This window comes from Procambarus clarkii, chromosome 16 (assembly GCF_040958095.1).
Source record: "Procambarus clarkii isolate CNS0578487 chromosome 16, FALCON_Pclarkii_2.0, whole genome shotgun sequence".
Taxonomy (NCBI): domain Eukaryota; kingdom Metazoa; phylum Arthropoda; class Malacostraca; order Decapoda; family Cambaridae; genus Procambarus; species Procambarus clarkii.
In genome coordinates, this window is record NC_091165.1 from 38031892 (window position 1) to 38058704 (window position 26813).

A 26813-nucleotide genomic window follows, 5' to 3' on the forward strand; every position below is an offset into this window, starting at 1 on the left:
ATATACAAGAAGGTACATTGTGTTCATGAGAATACATAACATTGATGTGTTTACATTCTTGTAAAGCCACTAACACGCATAGCGTTTTGGGCTAATAAAACCCTACATCCTGGTGTGTGACTGAATACTAAATATTTCAGATATGTATTTCCAGGTGAATAACCCTTTCAGCAGATATGATGTTTTGTAACATCATTTCTTACGTAATGTTTTGAGCGGAGCAGAGAAGGGAAAGAGAGCTGTAGAGGAGGAGGAGAAAACAGGACATCTTCCAAAATTAACATTGTGGCTCAACACAGTGCAACGACAGCCACTCATACCATTTCTTCATATATAGCATCCACGTCAGCATCCACTCCTGCCAGCAATCATCCAGTTTCAGCAGATATACCATCAATGGTATATCTGTAGAGGAGTATGATTAAGCATCAGTTTTGTTGATGTGCCAATAATATATACATCATTTCATTATATATATATATATATATATATATATATATATATATATATATATATATATATATATATACATATATATATATATATATATTTATATATATGTTTAATATTATCGACCATTTACATTTTATTCCCGTGAGTGGTTGTCGTAGGGGCCCCAGCACACTGGTGTGCCCAGGGGCCCATAATGCTGTTAAGATAACCCTGGTCGTAGGGGCCCCAGCACACTGGTGTGCCCAGGGGCCCATAGTGCTGTTAAGATAACCCTGGTCGTAGGGGCCCCAGCACACTGGTGTGCCCAGGGGCCCATAGTGCTGTTAAGATAACCCTGGTCGTAGGGGCCCCAGCACACTGGTGTGCCCAGGGGCCCATAATGCTGTTAAGATAACCCTGCAGTATATTTCTGTGAATGATGCTATCTCTCCCACCCTTGCCAATAAACACTGGCGTTCCATAGCCTAGTATTCTTGGTCCGCTCCTCTTTCTCATTTACATCAATGATCTTCCTAATGCCACTCAACACTTGAAGCCAATTCTATTTGCTAATGACATAACTTTCATTTTCTTCAATGCTAACCCACTTATTCTAAATGACACATTGAATACTGAACTAAGAAAAAGTTCCTCATTGGCTGATTGCCAACAAACTTAACCTGAACGTTGACAAAACATTTTACACATTTATTTATTTATTTATTTACATATACATGTATACAAGAAGGCACATTGGGTTTATGAGAGTACAAAGCATTGATGTTTTACATGTTTAGAGATTTCAACAGGGGGGGGGGGCTGAGTGTTGTCTGAAAGTAGAGTTTGTCTGCTCTGATAGCAGATTTGTCTTGGGTGATGATGGGCTTCAGGTAGTTTGCAGAGGTTGAGCCCCATGCACAGATACCGTATGTAACATAAGGATAGATTAGTGCGTAATATAGTGAGAGGAGATCATAGTTTGGAAATGGAATATTGTTTGGTAACAAGTCCCCCGATCATATTAACCTAAGAATTAACACTTCCCAAATAATATACAGAATAGAAGGTAAATTCCTTGGTTATCACAATGACTACAAGCTGAACTTCCATTACCATGTACAAAAATAACAAGAAAGTCTATAAAACAGTAGGCCTTCTCTCAAAGATCAGATACAACATACCTCAGCCTGCCTCAATTCTATATTATTCTCCCATTTATTCATATCTCACCTAAGATATCTGTGCCTGGGGATCTACAACCCAAAATTCCTTCCGACCACTAACTACCCAACATAAATCACCAATTAGAACAATAACAAACTCCAATTCAAGACACCACTCTGCTCCCTTACTGAAGTCTTTGAATATTAAGTCGCTCTGGGTGGCAGGGTGGTCCAGTCACCCCGTGTACTGATAAGGGTGTGGACAGTCACCCCGTGTACTGATAAGGGTGTGGATAGTCACCCCGTGTACTGATAAGGGTGTGGACAGTCACCCCGTGTACTGATAAGGGTGTGGACAGTCACCCCGTGTACTGATAAGGGTGTGGACAGTCACCCCGTGTACTGATAAGGGTGTGGACAGTCAGCCCGTGTACTGATAAGGGTGTGGACGGTCACCCCGTGTACTGATAAGGGTGTGGACGGTCACCCCGTGTACTGATAAGGGCGTGGACGGTCACCCCGTGTACTGATAAGGGCGTGGACGGTCACCCCGTGCACTGATAAGGGCGTGGACGGTCAGCCCGTATACTGATAAGGGCGTGGACGGTCACTCCGTGTACTGATAAGGCCGTGGACGGTCACTCCGTGTACTGATAAGGCCGTGGACGGTCACTCCGTGTACCGATAAGGCCGTGGACGGTCACCTCGTGCACTGATAAGGGCGTGGACGGTCACTCCGTGTACTGATAAGGCCGTGGACGGTCACCCCGTGTACTGTTAAGGGTGTGGACAGTCACCCCGTGTACTGATAAGGGTGTGGACAGTCACTCCGTGTACTGATAAGGGAGTGGAGTCACCCCGTGTACTGATAAGGGAGTGGATAGTCACCGCGTGTACTGATAAGGGTGTGGACAGTCACCCCGTGTACTGATAAGGGAGTGGACAGTCACCCCGTGTACTGATAAGGGTGTGGACAGTCACCCCGTGTACTGATAAGGGTGTGGACAGTCACCCCGTGTACTGATAAGGGCGTGGACAGTCACCCCGTGTACTGATAAGGGTGTGGACAGTCACCCCGTGTACTGATAAGGCTGTGGACAGTCACCCCGTATACTGATAAGGGTGTGGACAGTCACCCCGTGTACTGATAAGGGTGTGGACAGTCACCCCGTGTACTGATAAGGGTGTGGACAGTCACCCAGTGTACTGATAAGGGTGTGGACAGTCACCCCGTGTACTGATAAGGGTGTGGACAGTCACCCCGTGTACTGATAAGGGAGTGGACAGTCACCCCGTGTACTGATAAGGGTGTGGACAGTCACCCCGTGTACTGATAAGGGTGTGGACAGTCACCCCGTGTACTGATAAGGGCGTGGACAGTCACCCCGTGTACTGATAAGGGTGTGGACAGTCACCCCGTGTACTGATAAGGCTGTGGACAGTCACCCCGTATACTGATAAGGGTGTGGACAGTCACCCCGTGTACTGATAAGGGTGTGGACAGTCACCCCGTGTACTGATAAGGGTGTGGACAGTCACCCAGTGTACTGATAAGGGTGTGGACAGTCACCCCGTGTACTGATAAGGGTGTGGACAGTCACCCCGTATACTGATAAGGGTGTGGACAGTCACCCCGTGTACTGATAAGGGTGTGGACAGTCACCCCGTGTACTGATAAGGGTGTGGACAGTCACCCCGTGTACTGATAAGGGTGTGGACGGCCCTCCACTCGGCCCTGCGGGGGTCCCGCCCTTGTCTCATTCCCTGCAACTAAGAGCCAGCCCTCGGAGTGTTCCAAGCTTCTCGCGCTGTAAGCTATTTCTGTCCTATATTATTATAATAATTGATGCCGTTAACTCTGTATTTTTGTGTAGCGGAGAGATGTAGCGGGCGGAGGCAGGCCATGATAGGGGGAGTGTTGGAAGCCGCGTGCAGGGGTCCGGACACGGCGTGTTGTCATAGGCTCCAGGTGTTAGCGTAGACTGACCAGAGTCCGCTAATATCCCCTCGATATATAGGTAAGTAGGGGTTGGTATGGGTGCCGTAGGGGGTGAGTGGGTGCCGTAGGGGCGGTTGGTGGGCGTGAGAGATGTTGGAGAGTGTTATAGGAGGTGAGAGGAGGGCCAGGAGATAAGAGAGAGAGGCGGGGCCGCACATCCGGCGAGGCTCTCAATGCTCCTCGCCTCACCGTATTTCTTTTTCTCTACATCTGTGGATTATATTCTGTGTTTTTACTGGATTTTGCGAGGTGGTGTCCAGCAAGGCTTCTCAGACAATTTTTGTATTCCCTGTGATTCTTATTAAATGATTTTAAAGAGTGGATATTTACCATTTCGTACAGCTTAGGGTTCACAGATTTTAATCCTAAGACTTTGATATATTTACCTAAGCTCCACCATCATTAATGTGTATCTTGATTAAGGCTCTAGCAAATTCCATATGTTTTGTTAAGGTAAGGTGACTGGTGCCTGGCCACCAGGATGTAGATTCACTAAGCATCGTGTATTTCTTCTTAAATCAGTGCGTCATGGAGGCTTTAAGACGTTGTGTAAGACGACCCTAAGCATCGTGTATATCTTCTTAAATCAGTGTGTCATGGAGGTTTTAAGACGTTGTGTAAGACGACCCTAAGCATCGTGTATATCTTCTTAAATCAGTGTGTCATGGAGGCTTTAAGATGTTGTGTAAGACGACCCCAACACACGAGTCGGGGAGGTGTTGGTACGAAGGTATTCGGGGATTTGGTTCTGGTTCACCTGCTTCTTGATAGTCACTGCTATAATTCATTTGACCAGTCAGATTGATGGGAAAATTTTTCATCTTGTCGTTTAGTCAATCATATTGCTGGTTCAGCTGGACAAAAGTCCAATCACATTAATTTTATATCACCTGATGTATGTCGACATAATCAGTTTACATGTTCACCAAGAGGTTTACCTCACTTCTCGATGCTCCTGGTCTACAGATAGATTATTTTACCTCAAAATTATGTTCAGGAATAAAGTATACCTATTGGCCAGTAAGGAATAAAGTACACCTATTGGCCAGTAAGGAATAAAGTACCAGTATATCTGTTGGCCAGTAAGCTCGTGTGGAGCCTACTGGTCAACAGGTATACTTTACATCTGTCTGTGCATTACATAAAACAGACAGGTGACAGTTTATAGTAATCTGCCTTATATAATAACAGTTAATTATGAAGCTTTTTATTTAAGAGACCTAAATTTAATAACAATGCTTGAAAAAGAGGAGACATGAAATGGCAAATAAAGAAAAATATTAAGGTAATAAAATTAAAAAGATAAGATTTCTATATATAGTACTGTAGTAAATATAACAATTACTTAATAATGTCAAGTACCCAGCTAAGAGTGTTCTTACCATATATATAAACCTTATTTCCAGATAAAACCGTAACAGCATAGGACATACCCTGTTATATTGATAATATAAATTTAATGATTACAGGCAAGTGTTGACCACATTAAAACCCGAGTTTACCTGAGAGTTTACCTGAGAGCCACTAACACTATTGGCTTCGATGAGGACAGGAAACCGGCGGCTTGTCGAAGGTCCCCCCATCTGACTTGATCTTTTTCAGCTGTACTTTAAAACCCACCAGAGTTTTGGCATTAACGGCTTCGGCGGGTAGACGGTTCCTTGGGTTAATAACCCTGTGATTGATAAAGCATCTCCTGTTCTGATTCCTACATTGTGGCTTGTTGAGCTTAAAACTGTTACTCCTTGTTTGTGTGACACATGAACTTTTGAAGAAATTTTCCGGATTAACATCCTCCAATATGTTCAGTATTTTAAAAGCATTTCAATAAGATCCACCCTGTCATGCCTGGTTTGTAGTGTTGTTAGCCTTATGGCTCTCAACCGTTCCTGATACGTAAGTTGACTTAGTTCTGGAGTGATTTTTGTTGTCCGGTGTACTTCAGTATACACATACTGGCATTAGTGGGGGTAGATAAGGATTTGATCCGCGGGGTTACCTTGCAATGGTCCCGAAGATGAACATTCCCGAGGCCCAGTCTCTGATCAGGCCTCTGGTTAATGGTCTGGGCAACCAGGATTTTGGATGTAGCTGGTTGCAGCCTGATATGTGAATCACAGCCTGGTTGATCATGTATCCTTTGGAGGTATTTTATCAAATTCTCTTTTGATATTAATTGTATTCCAGTCCCTGGGTGTCCCTGTGTCATTTGCTACTGAAGGTGGGGCCCCCTTCTGAATTAAAAGCACTATAGCATTCCTTTCATCATTGTTATGTGATGCTGTAGGCATGAGCTGCGTGGCGGTGATGTTACTGCTGCTAACATAAGTTACTGCTGCATGCATTGCTCATAGTTGCTGACTTAGTATTGAAGCCCCTCACACCCAGAAGTGGTGCCCACATATGTTTTCAAAGCTGGTATCTGTTTACCAGAGGCCTGAGGTAGCGGATATGAGCCCTGTGTATTTGCGGAGGTTTGAAATCTTACATGGTGCCTTAATACATCTCTGGATGTGACGTGCACGTCATTACGTAAGTGTTGTCACAGGATAAATATAAATATGTCTGTGCTCCTCATGTCTCATCATCCAGGTACGCTGTCATATGACCCCTTAAAGCTACTGATGGTTTTGGCCTCCACCATCTTCTCACTGTTCCAACCCTCTACCACTCTGCTTGCAAAAGAGAACTTTCAAATTTGTTTATGGCAGCTTTGTTTCCTTAGCTGGTCTTTTTGGTCCATGATCTTCATGATCTCTTGGTCTTGAAGATGTATGTTTCAAGAATTCTTCTTTGTTATTTATATTGATTTTTGTTAATATTTTGTTTAAAGTGCAATATTTGTATCGCCTCTTTTTCTTCTATCTTCTAGCTTTGGTACTTTAATATCTCTAGCCTCTCCTTATAGCTCTTGATTTTCAGTTCTGAAAGCCATTTAGTTGAATGTCTTCATTTTTTCAGTTTATTTATGCACTTCTTGAGATACAGGCTCCATATAACCGCTGTATACTCCAGTTTTGGTCTCAAACAGGTTGTGACAAAATTCTTCAAAATATTGCCATCCATGTAGTTAATAGTGATTCTGAAGTTTGAAAGAGTAGCCTAGGCTTCTTGCACAATGTATTCCTCAGATGACAGCTTTCTATCAAGGACTGCCCATATGTTTTTTTTCTTTATCAGAGTTCTTTGATAATGATAATGTTTGTTCAAAAGAATGTGTGTACTAAGAATACAAGAGTAATGTAGAATTATAGGGACAGGAGTGACACATACTAATGAAGTCACTGTTATACAAAGCATTTTGGGCTTTTGCCAGAAATGCCAAAAAGATGTGACTTGTGTGTGACTTTTTATTTCCTGTTCCACATTTCATAATGTTGTATTTATTCACATTAAATTAGATCAGCCAAATGTTGCTCCATACATTTGTTTTGTCCAGGTCATCTTGAAGGGCATGACAGTCATCTTTAGCGTCATATCTCTCTCATAGTAGCTTGTGATGATCAGCAAACATATCATGTCAATACAATCTTTAAAACATCTCTTTGAGTGTGCCGTGTAGCTTTAGGATAATTAGCGAGATCATCCCTTCAATGTATTGAGCACTTTAAGGGTTATAGGAGAGTGAATAGGCAAGAAAAGTGTTGATTCATAAACTAGACATCTGATTTGTACTTAGATATGTAACTTCTATAATCTTTCATGATTTATTTAATTTACAATTTTTCGGAAGTCTGTGTTGACGTAGATTTGATGATGAGTGATTAATATATAAATACCAGTACATATAATAATTGGAGGATGTTTTCATCAGTGTTGCAGTGTACCTGCTCCAAGTGACACATCATGACAGAAGTGTTTCAGTTCGGTCTTGTGCCTATCACCTGCCATGCCTGGAATACTGACCGAACCCGTAAGTACTCGCTCTATAACTTATAATATAACTTGTATCACATTTTATTATTATAAGTACATTACTGTACAGTATTTCTATTTTTTGATACAAATAACTTTTGTCATTTTTTAAATGTCTTGTCTTGTATGGCAAAATGCCCCTAAGGACATCCTATCATCAGGTTAAATCATGGGTTACTGGAGGCCTTGGGGAAGCAAATGTGAGCCCCATGTATGTATGGGAGTTTTTTTTATGATAGGCCTAAAACAACCCTTGTTGTGGTGTGCAGTTTAAGGGTTAATTTTGCATAATGTAACCTTTTGAATTTTAGTTTTGTGGCAAGTGTTATCAATTTAAAAATTGAATATCCCTGCAAAAAAAAAAATAAGAAATAAAAAGTCATAAATTGATAACTGGCATCCCTTTCAATTCACTTTACTGTCTGTCATCTGCACGGAGACCTCATCTTCTGAAGGACATAGCTGCTTTGGAGAAAGTTCAACACCGGGCGACAAAAAGTGTCCCAGAACTAAGCCGACTTATACCAGAAATGGTAGAGGGCCACAGGATTAACTACACTACAAACTGGACATGACAGAGCTGATCCCATCTTTAAAGTAGCATTTACTGAATCTTTACTGAGTCTTTCCTGAATCTCAACTTATCCAATCCAATTTTGTATGTTTATAATACACTTATATGCATGTAATGACTTGACCAAGAACCAGGAAAACTTTTAAAATACAGAACAGTTCGGAGGATGTTGATCCAAGCAATTCCTTCAAAAAGTCAGATGTAACACATACAAGGAGCAATGGTTTCAGGCTCAAGTCAATGCGGGACAGAAAACAGGAGATGCTTTTTCACCCGTAGGGTTATAAACCCATGCAACTGCCTACCCACTGAAGCTGTAAATACCAGAACATTGCTGCCATTCAAAATCCAGCTGGATTAAATCCTCAGCACCAATTGGGGGACCTTTGACAAGCAACTGACTTCATGTCCTCATCAAGGCCTCTAGTGGACATCTTCAAGAGAAAACTAGATAGTTTTCTTCAGGAAGTGCCGGACCAACCGGGCTGCGGTGGATATGTGAGTCTGCGGGCTGCTCCAAGCAACAGCCTGGTGGACCAATCTCTCACAAGTCAAGCCTGGCCTCGGGCCGGGCTTGGGAAGTAAAACAACACTCAGAACCCCATCAAGCAGGTAGTGAGATGGTGGCTCTCAGGTAAATTCAGGTAAATAAATTTATTACATTCTTTCATGTTTGTGTACAAGTAATTTAAGTGTTTTGTGATATTAACCATGAAAACTCAATCACTTTTCCTGTACAACCCGAAGCTCTTCATTAATGTCTTTGGTAACATGATTATAGGCTCATGTAAAAAAAGAAAGAGAAAAAAGTAAATAAAGCTGAAAAGTGCTTCTGATTATTATGATGTTATAACTGCTTCAAATAATGGCTTGGCTGGTGACAGTGACACCACCTGCCTCAGCAAAAGTTGAGAGCTGTCACGTCTGAAACACACATAAACCTGGTTCAGCGGTATACTGTACATACTTAAAACTACATATAATTGATTTCTACTGGAAATGATTTCTTATTCACATTTTATGCTATGGGACATACAGGCACCTAACAAACAAAAACACTTAAATATTCTAATATATATATTCAGGAGGCCTGGTCGAGGACCGGGCCGAGGGGACACTAAAAAAAAGCCCCAAAATCATCTGAAGAATCTCAAGATAGGACTCTTAACATCTGGGGGGTGATTGAAGCAGCAAGTGAGTTGTGGGCTGCGTGTTGAAGAGTGGCAGGCCACTAGTTTCACAGCCTTGCATTAAACCTATTCCAGGCACAGCTCTAAGAAAGTATCTAGCAACCCAATCCCTTTACTGTTATTCTATCCGGTAATGTTGTCCAGAAATAGATTCAAACACCAGCAGGAAATGCCAAATTATGGTTTAATGATTATCTCAGGCTATTATTAGATGGTAGCCACATCATATAGTAATCAATTCATAATGATAGAGTTTTTTCCTGGTTCTTGGTCAAGTCATTACATGCATATAGGTGAACTATAAACATACAAAATTGGATTGGATAAGTTTAGATTCAGGAAAGACTTGGGTAAATGCTAGTTCAAAACATGGTGGCTATCCTTGGGAACAAATTACCAAGTACAGTAACATCATAGACACGGGATCACTCGATTGTGTAGTGCAGTATTTAGATCATTTGTATAAAAACTTTGAAATAACTTAAATTGGTAAATGATGATAACTAACCTTTAACCCCTGCACTGCACACCTGTTTTTGGCAAAAACTTCATAGTACAATTGTTAAGGACATATTTTTGTTATTTTTATATATGTTCAGATGTCAAACAGATTATGATGTTAATGTCAAAATGTTTTCAAACTCGACTATTTTCATTTCAAAAAACAAACACTGATGAAAACATTAAAAAACATTAAAATATAGCCTAATTAAAAAAAAACGCACAACTCTCAAAACGACATTTGTTGTTTGGAGCAGTGCAGTGGTTAAGGGTTGAAAGATTTACTGTACAAGTTTACAATTGGATTAGGCTGGCTGTTGATACAACTGCGTCCCACAGCTGGGCTTGTCAGTGGTTTTTGGCCAACAATACTCATTTAAACCAATATTTGTTTGTTCTACAGAATAACATGCACCGAACATAAACTGTTCGGACCATCCAGGAATACTATAGAGCAAGGTTCAGAAGAGCAAGGACCCATTGTACATCTAATATATTTTACATATCTTACCGTAAATGATATTTTCATAATTTTATTTTATTTCTCTGTAAACAACAGCTTAAATTTGTTTTCTTCTAATTAGACTAGCTTTCTCTATACTTCAGAAGTTGCTCTAAGCCTCAACAATAACGAAGTGAACATATATGGTCGGTGTGGATCAGAGTGGAAGCTGCAAGAGACACTTCAAGGCCATGACCTGCGTGTCACTGGAATTGACTGGGCTCCTACTACCAACCGAATTGTGACCTGTGGAGCGGTAAGCCAGTTGTTGACTGCTTTTCTTGGCTTTAACTCCATCTTGACCAGTTAGAGTTGAACAAATGTATGAAACTAAAGCACACAAATATTTTTTTTAGGGGAGGGAAGGGGGAGGAGTGAGAGGTTTCCTTTTTATCCCTGAGCTACCCACCTGGAATCCTGTAAACTCTAGTACCTCACAAGCTCTAATGAGTGACAAGCAACTATGGAATACCTGCACCAGAATCTGGCCCCCTCAATAAAGGCATAGGGGAAGGGGGATACTTGATCCATGACATTACCAAAGTGGAAACCACCAGGAAGGTAGAATGTACCAAAAGAAGCAACTGCTAGGTGCAAGCAACAATGCCAAGGAAATACCCAGTACCCAGAAAACCTACGAAAGTAATAGTGCCAGCAGACTTGAAAGGGATAGCAAGACAGTCCCCAAAGTAAGTCCTGAGGGGTAACTACCGACATTCAATAAGTAACATATTAGGTAGGCCAGGTACCTGGGAATATGTGCAAAACTCACACCATTCTCTGACAGAGAGCTGCGAAACTGCGAGACATGAGGACCATACTGTAGCACACCAAGTGCGTGAATAACAGGGATAGCTGACCCTGCCTTTTGGGTTGCCAAAAGGGTGGGTTGTCATCAGGTTGACAACCTTATGGGTTGTCATTGGGTTGTCGTCGGGTGATAAGGGTGTGGAACTAGCTAGTTGCTGGACCTTAACAGTGAGAGTGTAAATAGTTTGAATCAGGGTGGCAAATGTTGTGCTAGCAGGTACAGGCATACCTCAGTTTAAGAGTTTAATTGGTTCCTGGAGACGCCTCGTATTCCGAAAACTCGCATTCCGAAGCTAATTTCCCCATAAGAAATAAAGGGAAATGAATTAATCCGTTCCTGACTACCCCAAAAACCCCACATCAAACTAAATTTTTATACCTAATTCATCTAAATAAACCTACAAAACTATGTTCAAGCTATTACTTACCTTGCTGTTGAATGCTGTAGGCGTATGGAAGATGGTGAGGAGGTGGGAGGAAGAGAGGAGTTACTGTTTGGAAGGGGAGTCCCCTTCCATTATCACATCAGGCAGTGAGGACTTCACTGGTATGCACACACTGGCACATTTTGCCTGCATACCACTAGGACTTGCTTGTTTTACTAAGAATTTGTTTAATGACACTTGTTTTTCCCTACATTTTAACACTTGTCTGTAGTAAGACATCACATTATCATTTAAAAGGTCAATGCAACGGCCTGCTACAGCTTTATCTGGGTGAGTTTTTTCAACAAAACTTTGCAGTTCTTCCCATACTTCACACATTTTCTTAATCAAGAAGGGACATCCTCTACTGCCTCTACTCACAGCTATTTTCTTAGGTTGAACCTTACCAATGGCTTTCTTGAGACCCATGGCAAGATATATAATGGCAACTTTTATGCTCAAATGGCCAAAAAACCGATAAAAAACTGTAAATCCTTGTGAAGAATTCAGGTGGGATAGTCACTGGACACGAGACACTGGTAAACTGAGGCGCGATCGCCATGCCACCACGCGCCAGTCGGCCTGTACATGTATGAACAAACTCGCGTTCCGAGGTAACCCTCGCCTTCCGAGACATATTTTCTGAGGAAATCCTGCTCGTCTTCCGAAAAACTCGCATACAGGGACACTCGCATTCCGAGGTACCACTGTACTTGTTTTGGTGTGGTCTACCTTTCTGATGGTAATGTGGTTGATCAAGCATCCTCTCTTCCTTATGCCTATATTGAGGGGGAGGGGAGGGGCCAGATCCTGGTAGTAGTGGTGGTGTCTGGTAGGCAGTAATGAGTCATTAGGGCCAGGTGTGGTACTAGGGTTTTGAGAACTGCAGATGGGTAGCTCAGGAACATACAGAGGGAACCCACCAGAAATAGGCACTTCATTATATTCAGTGCTTGGTTTGTACCAGTGACTGTTGGATATGTTAGTTCATAGTATTTCATTGCAATATATCTTAAAGATAGGTGTGATTATAAAACTTCTAGGACTATAATGCAGAAATTACAAGTTGTTATTTGTGTTTTTGTAGGACCGAAATGCTTATGTGTGGACATGTGGAACTGATGGCAAGTGGAGTCCTACCCTTGTACTTCTACGTATCAACCGAGCTGCCACATGTGTCAAGTGGTCCCCAAATGGTCAGTATTTATTATTGTTGTTAAAGAAAACATATATTTTACATTTTTGCTGTACAGCTTTGTATGAGAAAAATATGTATTGTGTATAGCCCAAGATTATAGCATTGACTGATAACACTGTACAGGATAATATACAAAAATATAACATTTTTCTGTGGGGAGCCCCTTCGGCTCCCTGGGCTAATTTGCGAATCATTAAACCGGGACATTAGTCAATGGAGTTCAGTATACCGGGGACCATGAGCCAGAACCTGGCCCCCTCAGAGAGGCGCAGGGAGCAGTGGCCCTGGAAACCCCCCTGTGGCTAGGGGTTTTCTACCAGAAAGGAAGAATGTACCAAAACAAGCAACTTCTAGGTGTAAGCAACAGTGCCAAGGCAATACCCAGTACCCAGAAAAGCTACTAAAGCAATAGTGCCAGTAGACTTGAATGGGATGTTATACCTACCGTTCCCAGAATGGTAGGCATAACAAAACAGACCCCACATGGTAAGAAAATTGCAACCAAAAACAGAACAGAGAGGCAGAACTCCCTCCAATCCCAGGGAAACAAGCAAATGTCACACTACATTGCTGCGTTGCTCGTCTGCACAGCCGCCGCCCCCCCCTCCCCTCCCATGCCAGCGACCCAGCCACTCTAGTTCATTAGCTAATGCGAACCGGGGCAGACGTCTTCTCTGGCCCCGCTTTCCAAGCAGTGTCGACCTTTGTGGTGTCCTCTGCGATGTTGTTGTGTGTGGTGGCCAGGTGTCCTCAAGAGTACCAGTGCTGTATGCGCTTAAGGGCATCCTTCCCTAAGTGCCCTGTGAGTGCTTAGGTAAGGATGCCTTCCCTAAAACCATAACCTTTGCATGTTAGGGTTTTCTTTCCTAATGCGTTCAAGAACCAATTCCGTAGGGGTTTTTGCTGCTTGGCACTTACCTCGCCCTTGGGGCCAGCTTGGGCTTCATGGCCCTTGTTTGGCCTTGGGTAGGGATTGGTATCATGCTGGTTGGGGCATCAAGGTGTTGTGCAACCTGTCTACCTACACAGCGGCCGGTTCCTGTATCCTTTGGGGACGTACTTTTGCAGGGTTTTCTTTAGTTTTTGTTTTCCTTGCCTGGGGGGTCTGCCTGGTGTGGCTATAGTTCCACTTATAATATATTGGTGGCCCTTTGCTAGGCCCCTGTGATTGTACATGTTACAGGGGTTTCAGAAATTTGATCTCCCCATGCCCCCTTTGTCAGCTTTGGGTCTTAACCGGTTAGGAACACCTGGCCCGGGCTTCTCGTAGCAGTCAGCCTAAGGGCCCTGGAAAACACTATCAGGGCCCGAGTTCCAGCCTGCCTCGTGAAGGTTTGAAGGTTGCTGTCTGCCCTTGTCTCAGGGTGACAGTCACCACTTTTGCCTCCGTTATGCTGCCCGTTGGGTCAACGACACCTTTGACCTGGAGTCTTAAAAGTTGTGTTCTCTGCTTGTTCTTAAGTACTATTCTGATGACATTACTATTATGGTACAGGCATCATCTGCATTGCATGCTAGGTTTAGGTTGCTGCAAAGCGCAAGGTTGGTTTCCCACCCAGATGCCCCGCGGCTGCCCTGCTTTGGTTATAGGGAGCCGAATCTGGGGACGTTAGTCGCTTTGACTCTGGTTCAGTCCATGCTCCCTGGTCCTTCCCTGTTGTTCATCCTGCACCTCCCCCCCTACTTCCAACTCTCAAATGTCTAAGGGTTTCAGGGTCGGGGCAGGGTTTAGTTGGTAATGAGACTTGAGCAGCTTCGGGGGCTGCCCCGTTCATGTTGGGGATGGAGGCATTTGAGCTGGTTCCTCCTTCCAAGGTTTCTGGGTCCCACCAGCAGGCCCCCCCTTTTTTTCAGCCTTTTCCCTGGACACTGCCTTTTCTGCAGGGGTAGAAGGTATGGAGGACGGCTCTGCCCCGGGTCCCAATTTGGGGGATCCTGGGGCTGGGGAGGAGTTGACCTGGGGGGCTTTGGGCCACCTTTGACCCCGCTTGGGTGTTGGTGCCATCATTGTGGGGCTTGCTGTTGCAGGGGGGGAAGGGCTTTCTTAACCCCCCCTCCCTTCCCTGTACGAGTATGATTAGGGGTCGACTCTTTTCCAGGTTTGGTTCTGGGCTTCCTTGGGTTCCTCTTCTCTGTCTTTCCAGAGGTTTTCTGCCTCTCAAATATCACCTAAGGAGGTTCGGGAGGTTCTTGCTGCGTACCTCCTGCGAGACCCAGCTTCTGTCTCCGTGATGGAGACATCCTCATTTGAGTTCGGTTCTTCTTCCCTGCATTGGGTGTGTTTGGAGGTTCTGGAGTCTTCCTGGCTGGCAGACTGCCCATTCTTTTTGTTTGGGGCGTGGCATGGGTTCCGTCGGACTCGCACGCTTGAGAAATTTCTACCGTTCTGCAGGTTTACCTGGGGGGAGGGGGGGCAAGTTTAAGCGTCTTAACCATTGTGCTGTGCCAACCGAGAAAACTCAGTCGGTGGGAAACTGCACCAACCGAGAAAACACCTTTTTAATATTTCTACCCATTCAAAATACGCACGGTAGGTTGTGTATGAAGTGGACTCTTGGGACCTCCAGTAAGAGGAAGCCATCTTGGAAAATATTCCTAGGACTGCTGGCTGGCTCAGTTCCAAGTGAACAACCATGGGTGGCGCACGCACCTCTGGCTCTAAAAACCTGTCTGACGCGGTGTTGAAAAATCGCTCTCTGTCGGTGAAATTCACACCTTATTGTTTGAAGAACATAAGGGTCATGATATTGATGAAGCTAGGCACAATAAGGACCTATCACAAGGGTTAGATGCTAGTGATACAGCACCGATGAGGACGATATAGCAAGCTTGAACAAATCCACAAAGGCTGTGACGAGGATTCGAACCTGCGTCCGAGAGCATCCCAGACGCTGCCTTAATCGACGGAGCTACGACATGGAAAAGGAGTTGAAACCTCGGAGGCTGCAGGATCCAGTAATTTCAGTAGAACTTCGGTTTCAACTCCTTTTCCATGTCGTAGCTCAGTCGATTAAGGCAGGGTCTGGGATGCTCTGGATTTCAGCTTGCTTCGGGGTGGATGTTGCTTCTGTCCTGTTCCGTAAGCTTTCTCGTGCTTTATATCACCTTCGGCCTGCTCATGCGTCGCCTGAGCCATCCTGGTCCTTGGACAGGATGCTCTCCTATCTTTCTTCTCTTTGATTCGAGGTGGCCTTTTCAGCTCAAGATTGTTTTTCCAAGGCTCTGTTTCTGTTGGCTTTAGCCTCTGGGTGTTGGGTCGGTGAGTTTCGTGCTCTTCTCCGGCGCAGGGGTTTCTGCTCCTTCAGTCCTGGTAGTCAGTTTGTTCGGTTGCAGCCTTCGCCTTTTTTTCTGGCGAAGAATGAGATGGCTGCTTTCTGGAGGGGTCCTTGGGTTCTTGATGCTTGGTCAGGTCAGGGGGTTGGGGGTGCATCATGTCTTGTGTCCGGTTGCGGCTCTTCGCCATTACTTGTGCGCTTCGGCTTCTGTGGATGGGGATGCGCTTTGGGTTGATCTGGTTTCCCTCCTTCCCTGTTCCAGGGCTCGGGTCTCCCAGGTTGTCCACAGAGTTATTAAGTCTAACCAGCTTGCGGTCTATCCTCGTGCCCATGATGTTAGGAAGTTTGGTGCGTTGGCTGCTGTTTTTGGCAACATGTCTTGGGCTGATATTCGGGCATAAGGACTTTGGAGGTCGAACAGGGTCCTGGCTGCCCGATATTTGGTTAACATTCCTGGGCTTGGGCGTTCTTGTGTTGTTTTGGGCCACAGGTTGCAGCCAGTTATCTCGACTTCGCGTCGAGGAGTGTTTTGCGGCCACCTCCCGGGTAAGTCCCTCTTTTCCCTATCTTTGGTTATGTAGCTCCAGGAAGCCAAAGGGGGCTTCCCACAGAAAACCACCATTGAGTGTAATAAAATGCCATTTTCTGGGTGAGCCCCGGAGCCCCCCCTGGCAACCCTCCCTCCCTCCAGTCGGTGGTTTTCACGTGGTTGATACTTGGCCTCCAAACTGGAGTGGCTGGGTTGCCAGCAAGGGAGGGTCTGGGACTCCCTCTCCCCCTCAAAAGGGGGGGGGGGGCTGCAAGGACGAGCGACATGGCGATAGTGTGACATTTGTTTGTTTCCTTGGGATTGGAGGGAGTTCTGCCTCTCTGTTCGGTTTTTGGTTGCAATTTTCTTACCGTGTGGGGTCTGTTTTGTTATGCCTACTGTTCTGGGTGCCTAACCCTGGTCGATGGCAGATAAGGGAAACCCCCAACTAGGGGGGTTTCCAGGGCCATTGCTCCCTGTGCCTCTCTGAGTGGGGCCAGGTTCTGGCTCCATGTTCCTGGTAGGCAGAACTCCATTGACTAAAGCCCTAGTCTAATGTATCGCATATTAGCCCCATTGCTTCAGGAAGCCTCCAGAGCTCACCCAGAAAGTGGCATTTCATTACAGTACATTCAACGCTGTTTTTTAAGTGCAATGATGCAATGGGCTCTTAATGTTACAGTACTTGCATCACAAAACATGTTAAACACTGTTACATAATGATAAATTCATGTCACTAATGTGCACACGATATTATATCCTTAGAACAGTAAAACATATTGTTTTTGCTTTTATTACACTGTATGTTACATACATTGTATGTTACTACAGTATCTACATATGCACCATAACAGAACAACAAGCAATTTTGGTGGGTGTGGTAATCTGATAATCAAAGCATAACATGGCACCACATGCTTTTCAGTTGCTGATGCCACCTGACAGCAAAATACCTTCCAATATACTTTGCACATTGCTAACTCTAGCCCCGTCACTGCTATTATCGAAATCCTGGTCCTAAGCCCTGAGTATTCTATGTGCGCTATGGATGTTTGTCTTGTGCTCTGAACATCATAACCAGCAATGGGTTAACTGATAACTGATTATTGTACATAATTCTTATTCCAGTCCAGATCTATGAGATTATCGCCTTGGGCTATGAGTACAAGGTGTATGTCAATGGAGTCAGCTGCTGCAGTATGCACTATTCAGGATGCCCTCTTAGTATGGCACTGAGGCTCTCACATCCAGGAGGGGTTATCTTGAGATGATTTCGGAGCTTAACGTTCCCGCGGCCCGGTCCTCGACCAGGCCTTCTTTTTTTTACACATCCTCAGGAAGCAGCCCGTAGCAGCTATCTAACTCCCAGGTACCATAATTTACAGCTAGGGGAACAGGAGCATCAGGATGAAAGAAACCCTGCCCATTTGTTTCCGCCTCCACCGGGGATCGAACCCAGAACCTTAGAAATGTGAATTCTGAGCGCTGGCTACTCAACCGCCAGGCCCCTAGTGGTCTTCACATTTTATTTTTATAAGATGGAATCTGTTTACTGGAGACCTGATGATGCAGATGTGAGCTCCGTGTACCTGTGGGATTTTAAATCTTATTCTGTACTTTAAAAATGCCCCAGCTGTGATGTGCAGGTTACGGAGAGTTACCGAGATCAACCCCAGTCATGTCACTCGGTGGAAGGGTTTAAGGGCAAAAATTAAAATGCATGCTCCAGAGTAGCTAATGGGTAGTAGTGCAATCTTGGTGGTATGGGTCACAGCAGCCCAGAGAATTGATTAATGGTGCTGTATCTGAAAAAAGTTACAAATTTTGCCAGTTTCAGTTTGTCGTTATTGTTACTGGGGAAAGTTGGTGGGTTAAACATTTGTGCAAATAAAGAAGTAATAGGTTGCTAGATGTGAATAGAAATGTGCAGAACTTATATATTTGTCTGTTTTTTCCTTGCCATGTTTTGAGCGAGTTAAAAGATTTAACATTCCGCAGAAAACAAATTTGCTGTAGGATCAGGAGCACGGCTGATATCGGTGTGTTACTTTGAGCAGGAAAATAACTGGTGGGTATCTAAACACATCAAGAAGCCCATCCGGTCCACCATCACTACTTTGGACTGGCATCCCAATAACATTCTTCTAGCTGCAGGAGCTGCTGATTTTAAGGTAGAAATTTTGTATGTACTGTACTGTACAGTATATTACATTAAAAGTTTTGTACAATATTCTTTTTAATTTTTTTTTCTGGGAGGTACCCCTTCGTATCTTTGCAAGCTACCTACCTAACATACCATATTTGTTAGTGTATAAGATGCATGTTTTTTATTTTTAAATGTATAAAAAAAATTGCCCTGCATCTAATGTGGCCATAGTACGGATGTGAGACCGAGCGCCATAGGCTAGGGAGCCCGATGAGCGTACTGGCTAAGTTCTCTAGGCACATAAATCGTTGCTAATAATAAAATATTGAAAACTAGCTGAGTTATCACGGTCTGTTATCACAAACTTTGATAAATTGCTTACGATACGTTGACAGTTATGAAGGAAGCTCACATCTCGCCACCTTACCCAGCATACATAACCCACGCCTAATATGTCATACATTATTTAACGACTGTGTTACCTCTAAGAAACATTTATTTATTATATAAATGAAAATGAAGACATTTGAAAGGAATGTTAAACTTTCATCCCCCTGTCAGCTATATGCAATGAGTAGATGACAACAGAACCAGAGTGCTATGGTGGTGCGCCACCGCCGGGTGTGCAGCCCTGGTGGCCTGATGTGGCAACACAAAACATCACATCCAGAAATACAAGTTTCACATCCTGTATAGCAATTCTCTTGCCCAAAATATAAACAACTATACAGTGGATCTTAAAGGTGGTAAGAGTTGAGGGTACAAAAAAACACATTAAAAATATATTTCAATAAATGTATGATGAAACAAACTAAAGTAGTTTTTCTGTGGGGAGCCCCTTCAGCTCCCTGGAGCTATATAGGACTGATATACGCTATATTAATCTGGGGCTTCAGTCAGTGGAGTTCTGCCTACCGGGGACCATGAGAGAAAGCCTGGCCCCCTTAGAGAGGCGCAGGGAGCAATGGCCTAGGGAAACCCCCCTTGTATTTGGGGTATTCGTTGTCCGCCATCGACTGGGGCTTTTTCCTACCACACATGGTAGGAAATTGCCAAAAAAACAAGACCGATCAGAGAAACAGAACTCCCAAAAGAAAACTAGGAAAACAAGCAAACATTAACCACTGCCGCCGCATTGCTTGTCCACTCAGGGGAGGGGGAGGGGGGAGCCCCAGGCCCCTACACAGGCTGCCCAGCTCCTCGGTTCGCAGGCTGAAGCGCTCTGGGGTGCTTGTCAACTCTGGCCTCAGTTTCCTGCAGGATTTTGTGCCCTTGTGGTATTTCCCGCTGTTTGTGGCATGTTGGCCAGGAATAACGTAGTGTACTGGAACTGCATGTACTTAGGACTGCTTTCCCTAAGCATCCTCTAAATACAACCCTTGGGTTATAGGGTTGCCCTTCCTAGAGCTTTCATGCCTTCACTTCAGTAAGGGGTTCCTGCTACTCGGCATTTACCCCTCCCTTGGTGCCAGCTGGGGTTTCGGAGCTTTCGTGCAGAGATGGAAGCCTTTGAGCCTGCTCCTCCCACCGAGGCTTCTGGGCCTTACCAGCAGGCCCCCTTCTTGTTGCCTTTCCCTTGGACTCTGCCTTTCTTGTAGGGTAATGGGCGTGGAAGGTGGCTCTGCCCCCGGGGCCTCTGTTGGGGGTTCCCGGGGTTGTGGGGGGAGGGGAGCCCATTAGCAGTTCTAGGGCTGTTTGTCCCTGCTTTGGCCTTGTGCCTTCTGGGTGGGTTTTATTTTTGTCCCTCCGTCCCATCTGCTTTGGTTTTTCCCCATTTATTGGCGTGATTTGGGCTCCCTTATGTCGGACGCTTCTATTTTTGTTTTGGTGGCCATTTTGCTTTACCATGGGCTCTTCCCTGCCTTGCTACCAGGGTGGTGCTGCGGCTTGTTTGTTTACATGTGACTGCTGGGCATGTGAGTTCATGTTTTGGGGCATTTTTTTTTGCCTCCGTCTGGAGTTTTTTTTATCCTCCCATTGCTGTCTCTGTTTTGTTCTTTCTTTCAGGGCTTCCTGCCCTGTATGTTCCATGGGACCAGTTGGTTATTGGTCTTTTCGTGCAATCATGTATTTTCTGTCTGTGTTTGTCTTCAGGGGCCCTGATTTTGGGCCCAGAGTCTGTGCCCTGTATGTTCTGCTGGCTCCCACACCTTCGGCCATAGGTTTTCAGTTTGCTTTTTTGCCGTTTTCCCGAGGGGTTCTGTCAGGGTCATGTGTCAGGCCCTTCCTTTCCGTGGTGCATTTTCCGCCAGCAAATCTGGTGGTTTGGGCTTTCCCTCGGGTTCATTTCTGGGTTCCTTTGGCTTCTTCGGTTTCATTCCAAAGGTTTTCTTCTTCTCAGGGTTTTCTTTGTGGAGGTTAGGGTGAACTGGAGGAAGTCCCATTTGGTTTCCGTCCCAGGTTCGGACCTGGCTGGGCCTTGTGTGGGACTCTCGGACCGCTTCTGTCTCCCTCCTGCAGCATTGCTGCAGCTGCAGTCCCACCTCCTGCTGTTCCTGGGGGGAGGGGGGGTCCAGGGTCACTTGGCATTTGCTCGAGCAGCTGTATTGAAGTCTGAATTTCTCTGTGCTAGTTTACCCACCGGTTTGAGTTTGGCTTCAGTGCCTGTCTGGTTCCTTCGAGGGCATCCCTTCCGCCTCTCTCACAGCTGCCTGGTTCTATCCCCGTGGGCTTCCTTTCTGTTTTTTTTTTTTGTGGTTCAGTGGCTTGGCGCCTTCCCGAGCCCTCGCTCGTTGTGTTAACGGATACCTCAGCTCTCGGCTAGGGTTTTGTGACCAGTACTCACTAGGCCAGCCTGGGGCGGTGGGCTCTGTCCTTCTGTCAGGCTCTCAGCATGGTGCAAGAGTTTATGGTGGTCTGGCTTTCGCTGCGTTGGGTCTGGGTCGCTCAGAGCTCTACAATCAGGCTCCCTTCGGACTGTGCTCCGGTGGTTCATTGTCTGAACTGCGGGCGTACTCTTTTGTACTTGACTCTTTGGGGTTAGACGCTTCGAGTGACTCATCTGCTGGTTCTCGGGGTTTAGCTATCCCTGCAGTTCACATCTGGGGTGTGTCCGATGTCCTTACGGACGACCTGTCCCGGTTCCTCCCCCTGCCCACGGCATGGACAATCAACGTCGACTCCTTCAGTTGCTCTGCCGGTCGCACAGGCTCCCTGGAGGTGGACCTCTTCGTGCCGGCGTGGTTCCGGCATCTCCTGAGATATGTGGCGCCCTTACCCGGCCGCTGAGTCATTGGGGTGAACAATTTTTGGTAGGGCTGGTTGCATTGGGATTTACCTGTACCTCTTCCCCCCGGTCCAGCTGTTGCTTCGGGTTCTGACTTGGTTGGAGTCTTCCTGCAGGAGTGTCCTCCTTGTGGCCCCGTGGTGGCCAGTCCGGTATAAGGCTCTTTCCATCTACTCCTCTGCTCTTCATGTCTGGTATTTTTGACGCAGGTGTATCACCACTTGTGTGGTGGTCAGGAGACTTCATTGAAGGTGTCCCACCTGCAGTCGTCGTCTCGGCGACTGTATGTAGTTTCTTGGCGTTCTTTTTGCCATTTCCTTTCTCTTTGTCCGTTGTCTTCTCTTTCTGTGCGGGTTGTCTTGTCCTTTCTTTCTTGGCTCTTTCAGGACCGGCATTTTCTGCCGAATTCTGTTGCCTCTTATCGTGCGGCACTGGCGGAGCCACTCTAGCTTGCGTTCAGGGTGGCTGTCCCTTTCTTCCCGTTCCGTATGTTTTCTCATGTTTTGTTTCACTTCTGGCCTGCTCATGTGCCACCTGAGCTGCCTTGGTCCTTGGACCGGGGCTCTTCTTTCTCTCTTCTCCTCAGTTTGGGGTGACCCTTTCGGTTCAAGAATGTTTACAGAAGGCTCTGTTTCTGTTGGCATTGGCCTCTGGGGGTCGGGTCGGTGAGCTTCATGCTCTCCTCCCACACAGATGTTTTGCTCTTGCAATCCTGGTGGCCGTTTTGTTCGGATGCGGCCGTCTCCTCCTTTTCTGCCACAGAACGAGACGATGGGCTTCCGGAGGAGCCCTTGGTTTCTTGATGCTTGGTTAGTCAGGCTGGAAGTGCATCATGTGTTGTGCCCGATTGCGGCTCTGCACCGTTACCTGCTCGCCTCGGTTTCTGTGGCTATGGACACGCTTTAAGTTGACCTGTTTTTCCTCTTTCCCTGTACCAGGGCTCGGGTGTCTCAGGTCATCCGCAGGATTATTAAATATCGCCAGCTTGCAGTCTACCCTCATGTCCATGATGTTCTTAGGTATGCTGCTTTGGCTGCCGCATTTGGGAACATGTCTTTGGCTGAGATTCGGGCATGGGGGTTTTTGAGGCTGAACAGGGTCCTTGGCGCTCGGTATTTGGTGAATGTTCCTGGTCCCAGCAGCTCTTGTGTGGCTTTGAGTCACAGGTTGCAGCCAGTTGTCTCATCTTTGAGTTGATGTAGTTTATCTTCTGAGCAGGGTTTGACCTTGGGCTCTCTAGTAGTTTTTCTGGTTTCATCCCTTTTCTCACTGCTGGGACTCAGTTGCATGCTTCATGGGCCCTTCAACGGCTTCTGGTTTACCAGTTTCATCTCAGGGCTTTTCGTGTATTGTTCTTGTGATCTCTCTCTAGCACTTAATCTATTTCTGTATGGCTTGGCCCTGGTTTAGGCTTTGTGAGCAGCATTTGCTTGTCAAGCCTCTCTATGTGACTTTTTTGTTACCTTGGACGCACACTATTTTTCACGAGTTTGTCATTTTGGCATGCCTTGTAGTGCTTTTGCCTTCCTCCAGGCTCTGTAGTCTGGCTCCACCTCATCTGCTTTGCAGTGATTCATTATGGTCCTGGTTTTCAATAGACCAGACATCCGATTTGGATGGGAAGCAATGTGGCGCCAAAGCTTTAAACCCCAGGGAGCTACTGAGTGCTGCCAAGGAAGTTATGTGTATAGAGAATGGTTTGGTGAGGATGTGTATAGAGGATGGTTTGGTGAGGATGTGTATAGAGGATGGTTTGGTGAGGGTGTGTATAGAGAATGGTTTGGTGAGGGGTGTCTATAGAGAATGGTTTGGTGAGGGGTGTCTATAGAGAATGGTTTGGTGAGGATGTCTATAGAGAATGGTTTGGTGAGGGTGTGTATAGTGAATGGTTTGGTGAGGGGTGTCTATAGAGAATGGTTTGGTGAGGGGTGTCTATAGAGAATGGTTTGGTGAGGATGTCTATAGAGAATGGTTTGGTGAGGGTGTGTATAGTGAATGGTTTGGTGAGGGGTGTCTATAGAGAATGGTTTGGTGAGGGGTGTCTATAGAGAATGGTTTGGTGAGGATGTCTATAGAGAATGGTTTGGTGAGGGTGTGTATAGTGAATGGTTTGGTGAGGATGTGTATAGAGGATGGTTTGGTGAGGGTGTGTATTGAGAATGGTTTGGTGAGGGTGTCTACAGAGAATGGTTTGGTGAGGGTGTCTATAGAGAATGGTTTGGTGAGGGTGTGTATAGAGAATGGTTTGGTGAGGGTGTGTATAGAGAATGGTTTGGTGAGGGTGTACACAAAGAATGGTTTGGTGAGGGTGTACACAAAGAATGGTTTTATGGAAGTGTCAGAGAAAGTGGACCAGTCTATGCTAGTAGCCTTGATGAACTGCCTCAGTCTGCTATTGGGGTACTTATGAATAGAGCGAGGCATTAGATATATAGAGAGATATATATCTATGTATATTCTATTCTAGACTATATATTCTATATATTCTAGACATTTTAATGTGTTTATTCTCCGACAGGTGCGTATATTTTCGGCATGGATTAAAGATATTGAGCCAAAACCAACACCAACGCCCTGGGGAGCAAAGATGCCTCTAGGCCAATTAATGACGGAGTTTTCTAATTCTACTGGAGGAGGTAAGTAGGATTTTATCTCTAGGATTTAACCTATCTCTAATTGAAAATCTCTAGGATTTTCACAAGTAAATTTAACACTTATTGTAGAATTTTTTTTCTATAATATCTATATAGATATTTCTATAACTTTAAAATATTTAGAAAAGTCAGATTTCTTGGGGGAGTCCCCTAGTGGCTCCCTGAAGTTATCTTGGTGGCTCCAAGGCTCCAAGAAGGCTCCATACTCAGTCACAACAGTCATGGAGGTTGTATTTGGACTACTGGGGCCTAGAGCTAGTACCTGGGCCCCCCCCCCCCCTCACAGAGGCACAGGAAGTGGGTGGCAGTTCACCACCCAACCGGAAAAAGCCTCCAAAAAGTTGGCAGAGCTTTACAGGTAACTGTAGGGTTCACAGGAAATGAAGCCTTGAAAGTGTCAAATAACTCTGTAAATGATTTACACAGAATAAGGGAGTCGCTGAAACTAGCTCAAAACTCATTAGTACTGATTACCTCCACCAGGCAGCCTATCTCTAGCCTGCAACTGGCTCTCCTAACCAGCCAGTTGTGTTGCTGGATGTTAAAGTGGAAGGTTGCACCTGTAGTACACTGGTCTGCCAGTGGTGTTGTTGTTGTTAAAGATTTGCTACCTGGAACAAAGTTCCAAGTAGCACGGGCTATGGCGAGCCCGTAGTGCCTTTGCCAGTGGTGGGCAAGCCCTAATGCTTTAAGCTAAGTGCTCCTCATCCTTGGACTTTGTTCCTCCTGCAGGGGCCATTTTCTTGTTCTTGTTGTCTTCCTTTATTTTAGTGTAAGCTTGCCATATGTGTTTTCTCTCTGGTTTGTTGTGTTTGCTTGCCTTTGGTTGTGATTTGGGCTGAATGAGCTCAGGGCTTATTTCCCTGGGTGTCCAATAGCACTGTTGTTGCAGAGTCAGATTTATCTTCTCCGGTGTTTTCAGAACTTTGCCCCTGAGAGACCTGGTCATCGGAGGGGAGAGCTTCACCTTGGGTTTATCTCGAATCCTTGATTCCTCTATTTGGACCTTTGGCTGGGGGCCAAAACATCAGTAAATATCATTAAAATGGAATTGGAGCCATATTAAGTGTCACAATTCATACCCTAATATGTCCTGTTGGTTAACTTCACTAATTTTCACCTATCAAATAATGGACAACTTTCCCACAGGATCTCTGGGCCTGATTTCTAAGCAAATCAGCACATCCTCCACCTCGCCCAACAAGTGTTCGGCCAAGTGGGTGAATGGATCCATTCTATAAAGCTCACAAGGAGCTTTACAAGGGGGCTGCTGTAGATTGTTGTGTACTCACCTAGCTGTACTCACTCAGTTTTGCTTGCAAGGGTTGAGCTTTGGCTCTTTGGTCCCGCCTCTCAACTGTCAATCAACTGGTGTACAAATTCTTGAGCTTACTGGGCCCTATCAAATCTACATTTGAAACTGTGTATGGAGTCAGCCTCCACCACATCACTGCTTAATGCAGTCCATTTGTTAACTACTCTGACACTGAACAAATTATTTCTAATGTTTCTTTGGCTCATTTGGGTACTAAGTTTCCACCTGTGTCCTTTTGTTCGTGTTCCACCCGTGCTAAAGAGTGTCTTTGTTCACCCTGTCAATTCCCCTGAGAATTTTGTAGGTGGTTATCACGTCTCCCCTTTCTCTTCTGTTTTCCTGGGACGTGAGGTTCAGCTCTCTTAGCCTTTCCTCGTAGATCATACCTCTCACTTCCGGGAATAGTCTGGTAGCATACCTTTGAATACCAGGGATGGGGGGGAGGTTATTCTGGCTCTTTGTGGTGCCATGTAATGTATAGTGAATGGACTGAAGTCATTCTGTAATATCTTTATCCTTTTCCTATACATCTTCCTTAAATTTGGAAGTTAACTGCCAAAGTTAAGAAAGTTGTTAAATTCTGTACAGGAAGTACAGGAACTCCATAGAAGTTGGAAACATGGCTATATAATAATGATGAATGCCCGAGTTATGTCGTGTTTGAATAGTGTTGTACGTTATTGATATTATATGCTGTACTATATCTTACCAGTCTTGCAGGCCTTTTATGCTAGTTTTAATAATAATAAAGCTTATATTTGTATATATTACAATATTTGTAACATGAGATATGCTATTATATGAGACCATGAAATCATTCTTCAATCACAGTCATATGATCTGGTGCATTTCTGAGGGAGCCCCTTGTGGCTCCCTGGAGTTATCTTGCTGAGATGGCCCCAACTAGAATGCATCAGCTGTGGAGATGAGTTTGTCTTACCTGCAACCAGAGCTAAAAC

The 26813-nt window shown here is 45.1% G+C and overlaps 1 protein-coding gene across 4 annotated transcripts in view; it reads left to right on the forward strand.

Annotated features, from left to right (window-relative positions):
• Positions 1–3355: 3355 nt before the first annotated feature.
• Positions 3356–26813, forward strand: part of Arpc1 (Actin-related protein 2/3 complex, subunit 1A) — a 67334-nt gene continuing 43876 nt past the window's right edge. The window contains exons 1-6 of one of the 4 annotated variants that reach the window (XM_045745638.2): positions 3356–3405; positions 7409–7507; positions 10381–10532; positions 12599–12707; positions 18512–18684; positions 24404–24521. In XM_045745638.2, the coding sequence (XP_045601594.1) occupies positions 7441–7507; positions 10381–10532; positions 12599–12707; positions 18512–18684; positions 24404–24521 (619 nt within the window). In that variant the 5' untranslated portion in view covers positions 3356–3405; positions 7409–7440. Of the gene's footprint in view, positions 3614–3708; positions 3844–5063; positions 5240–7408; positions 7508–10380; positions 10533–12598; positions 12708–18511; positions 18685–24403; positions 24522–26813 lie in introns of those variants that run through there. The other 3 variants (XM_045745636.2, XM_045745639.2, XM_069325460.1) reach the window with 3 other exon arrangements.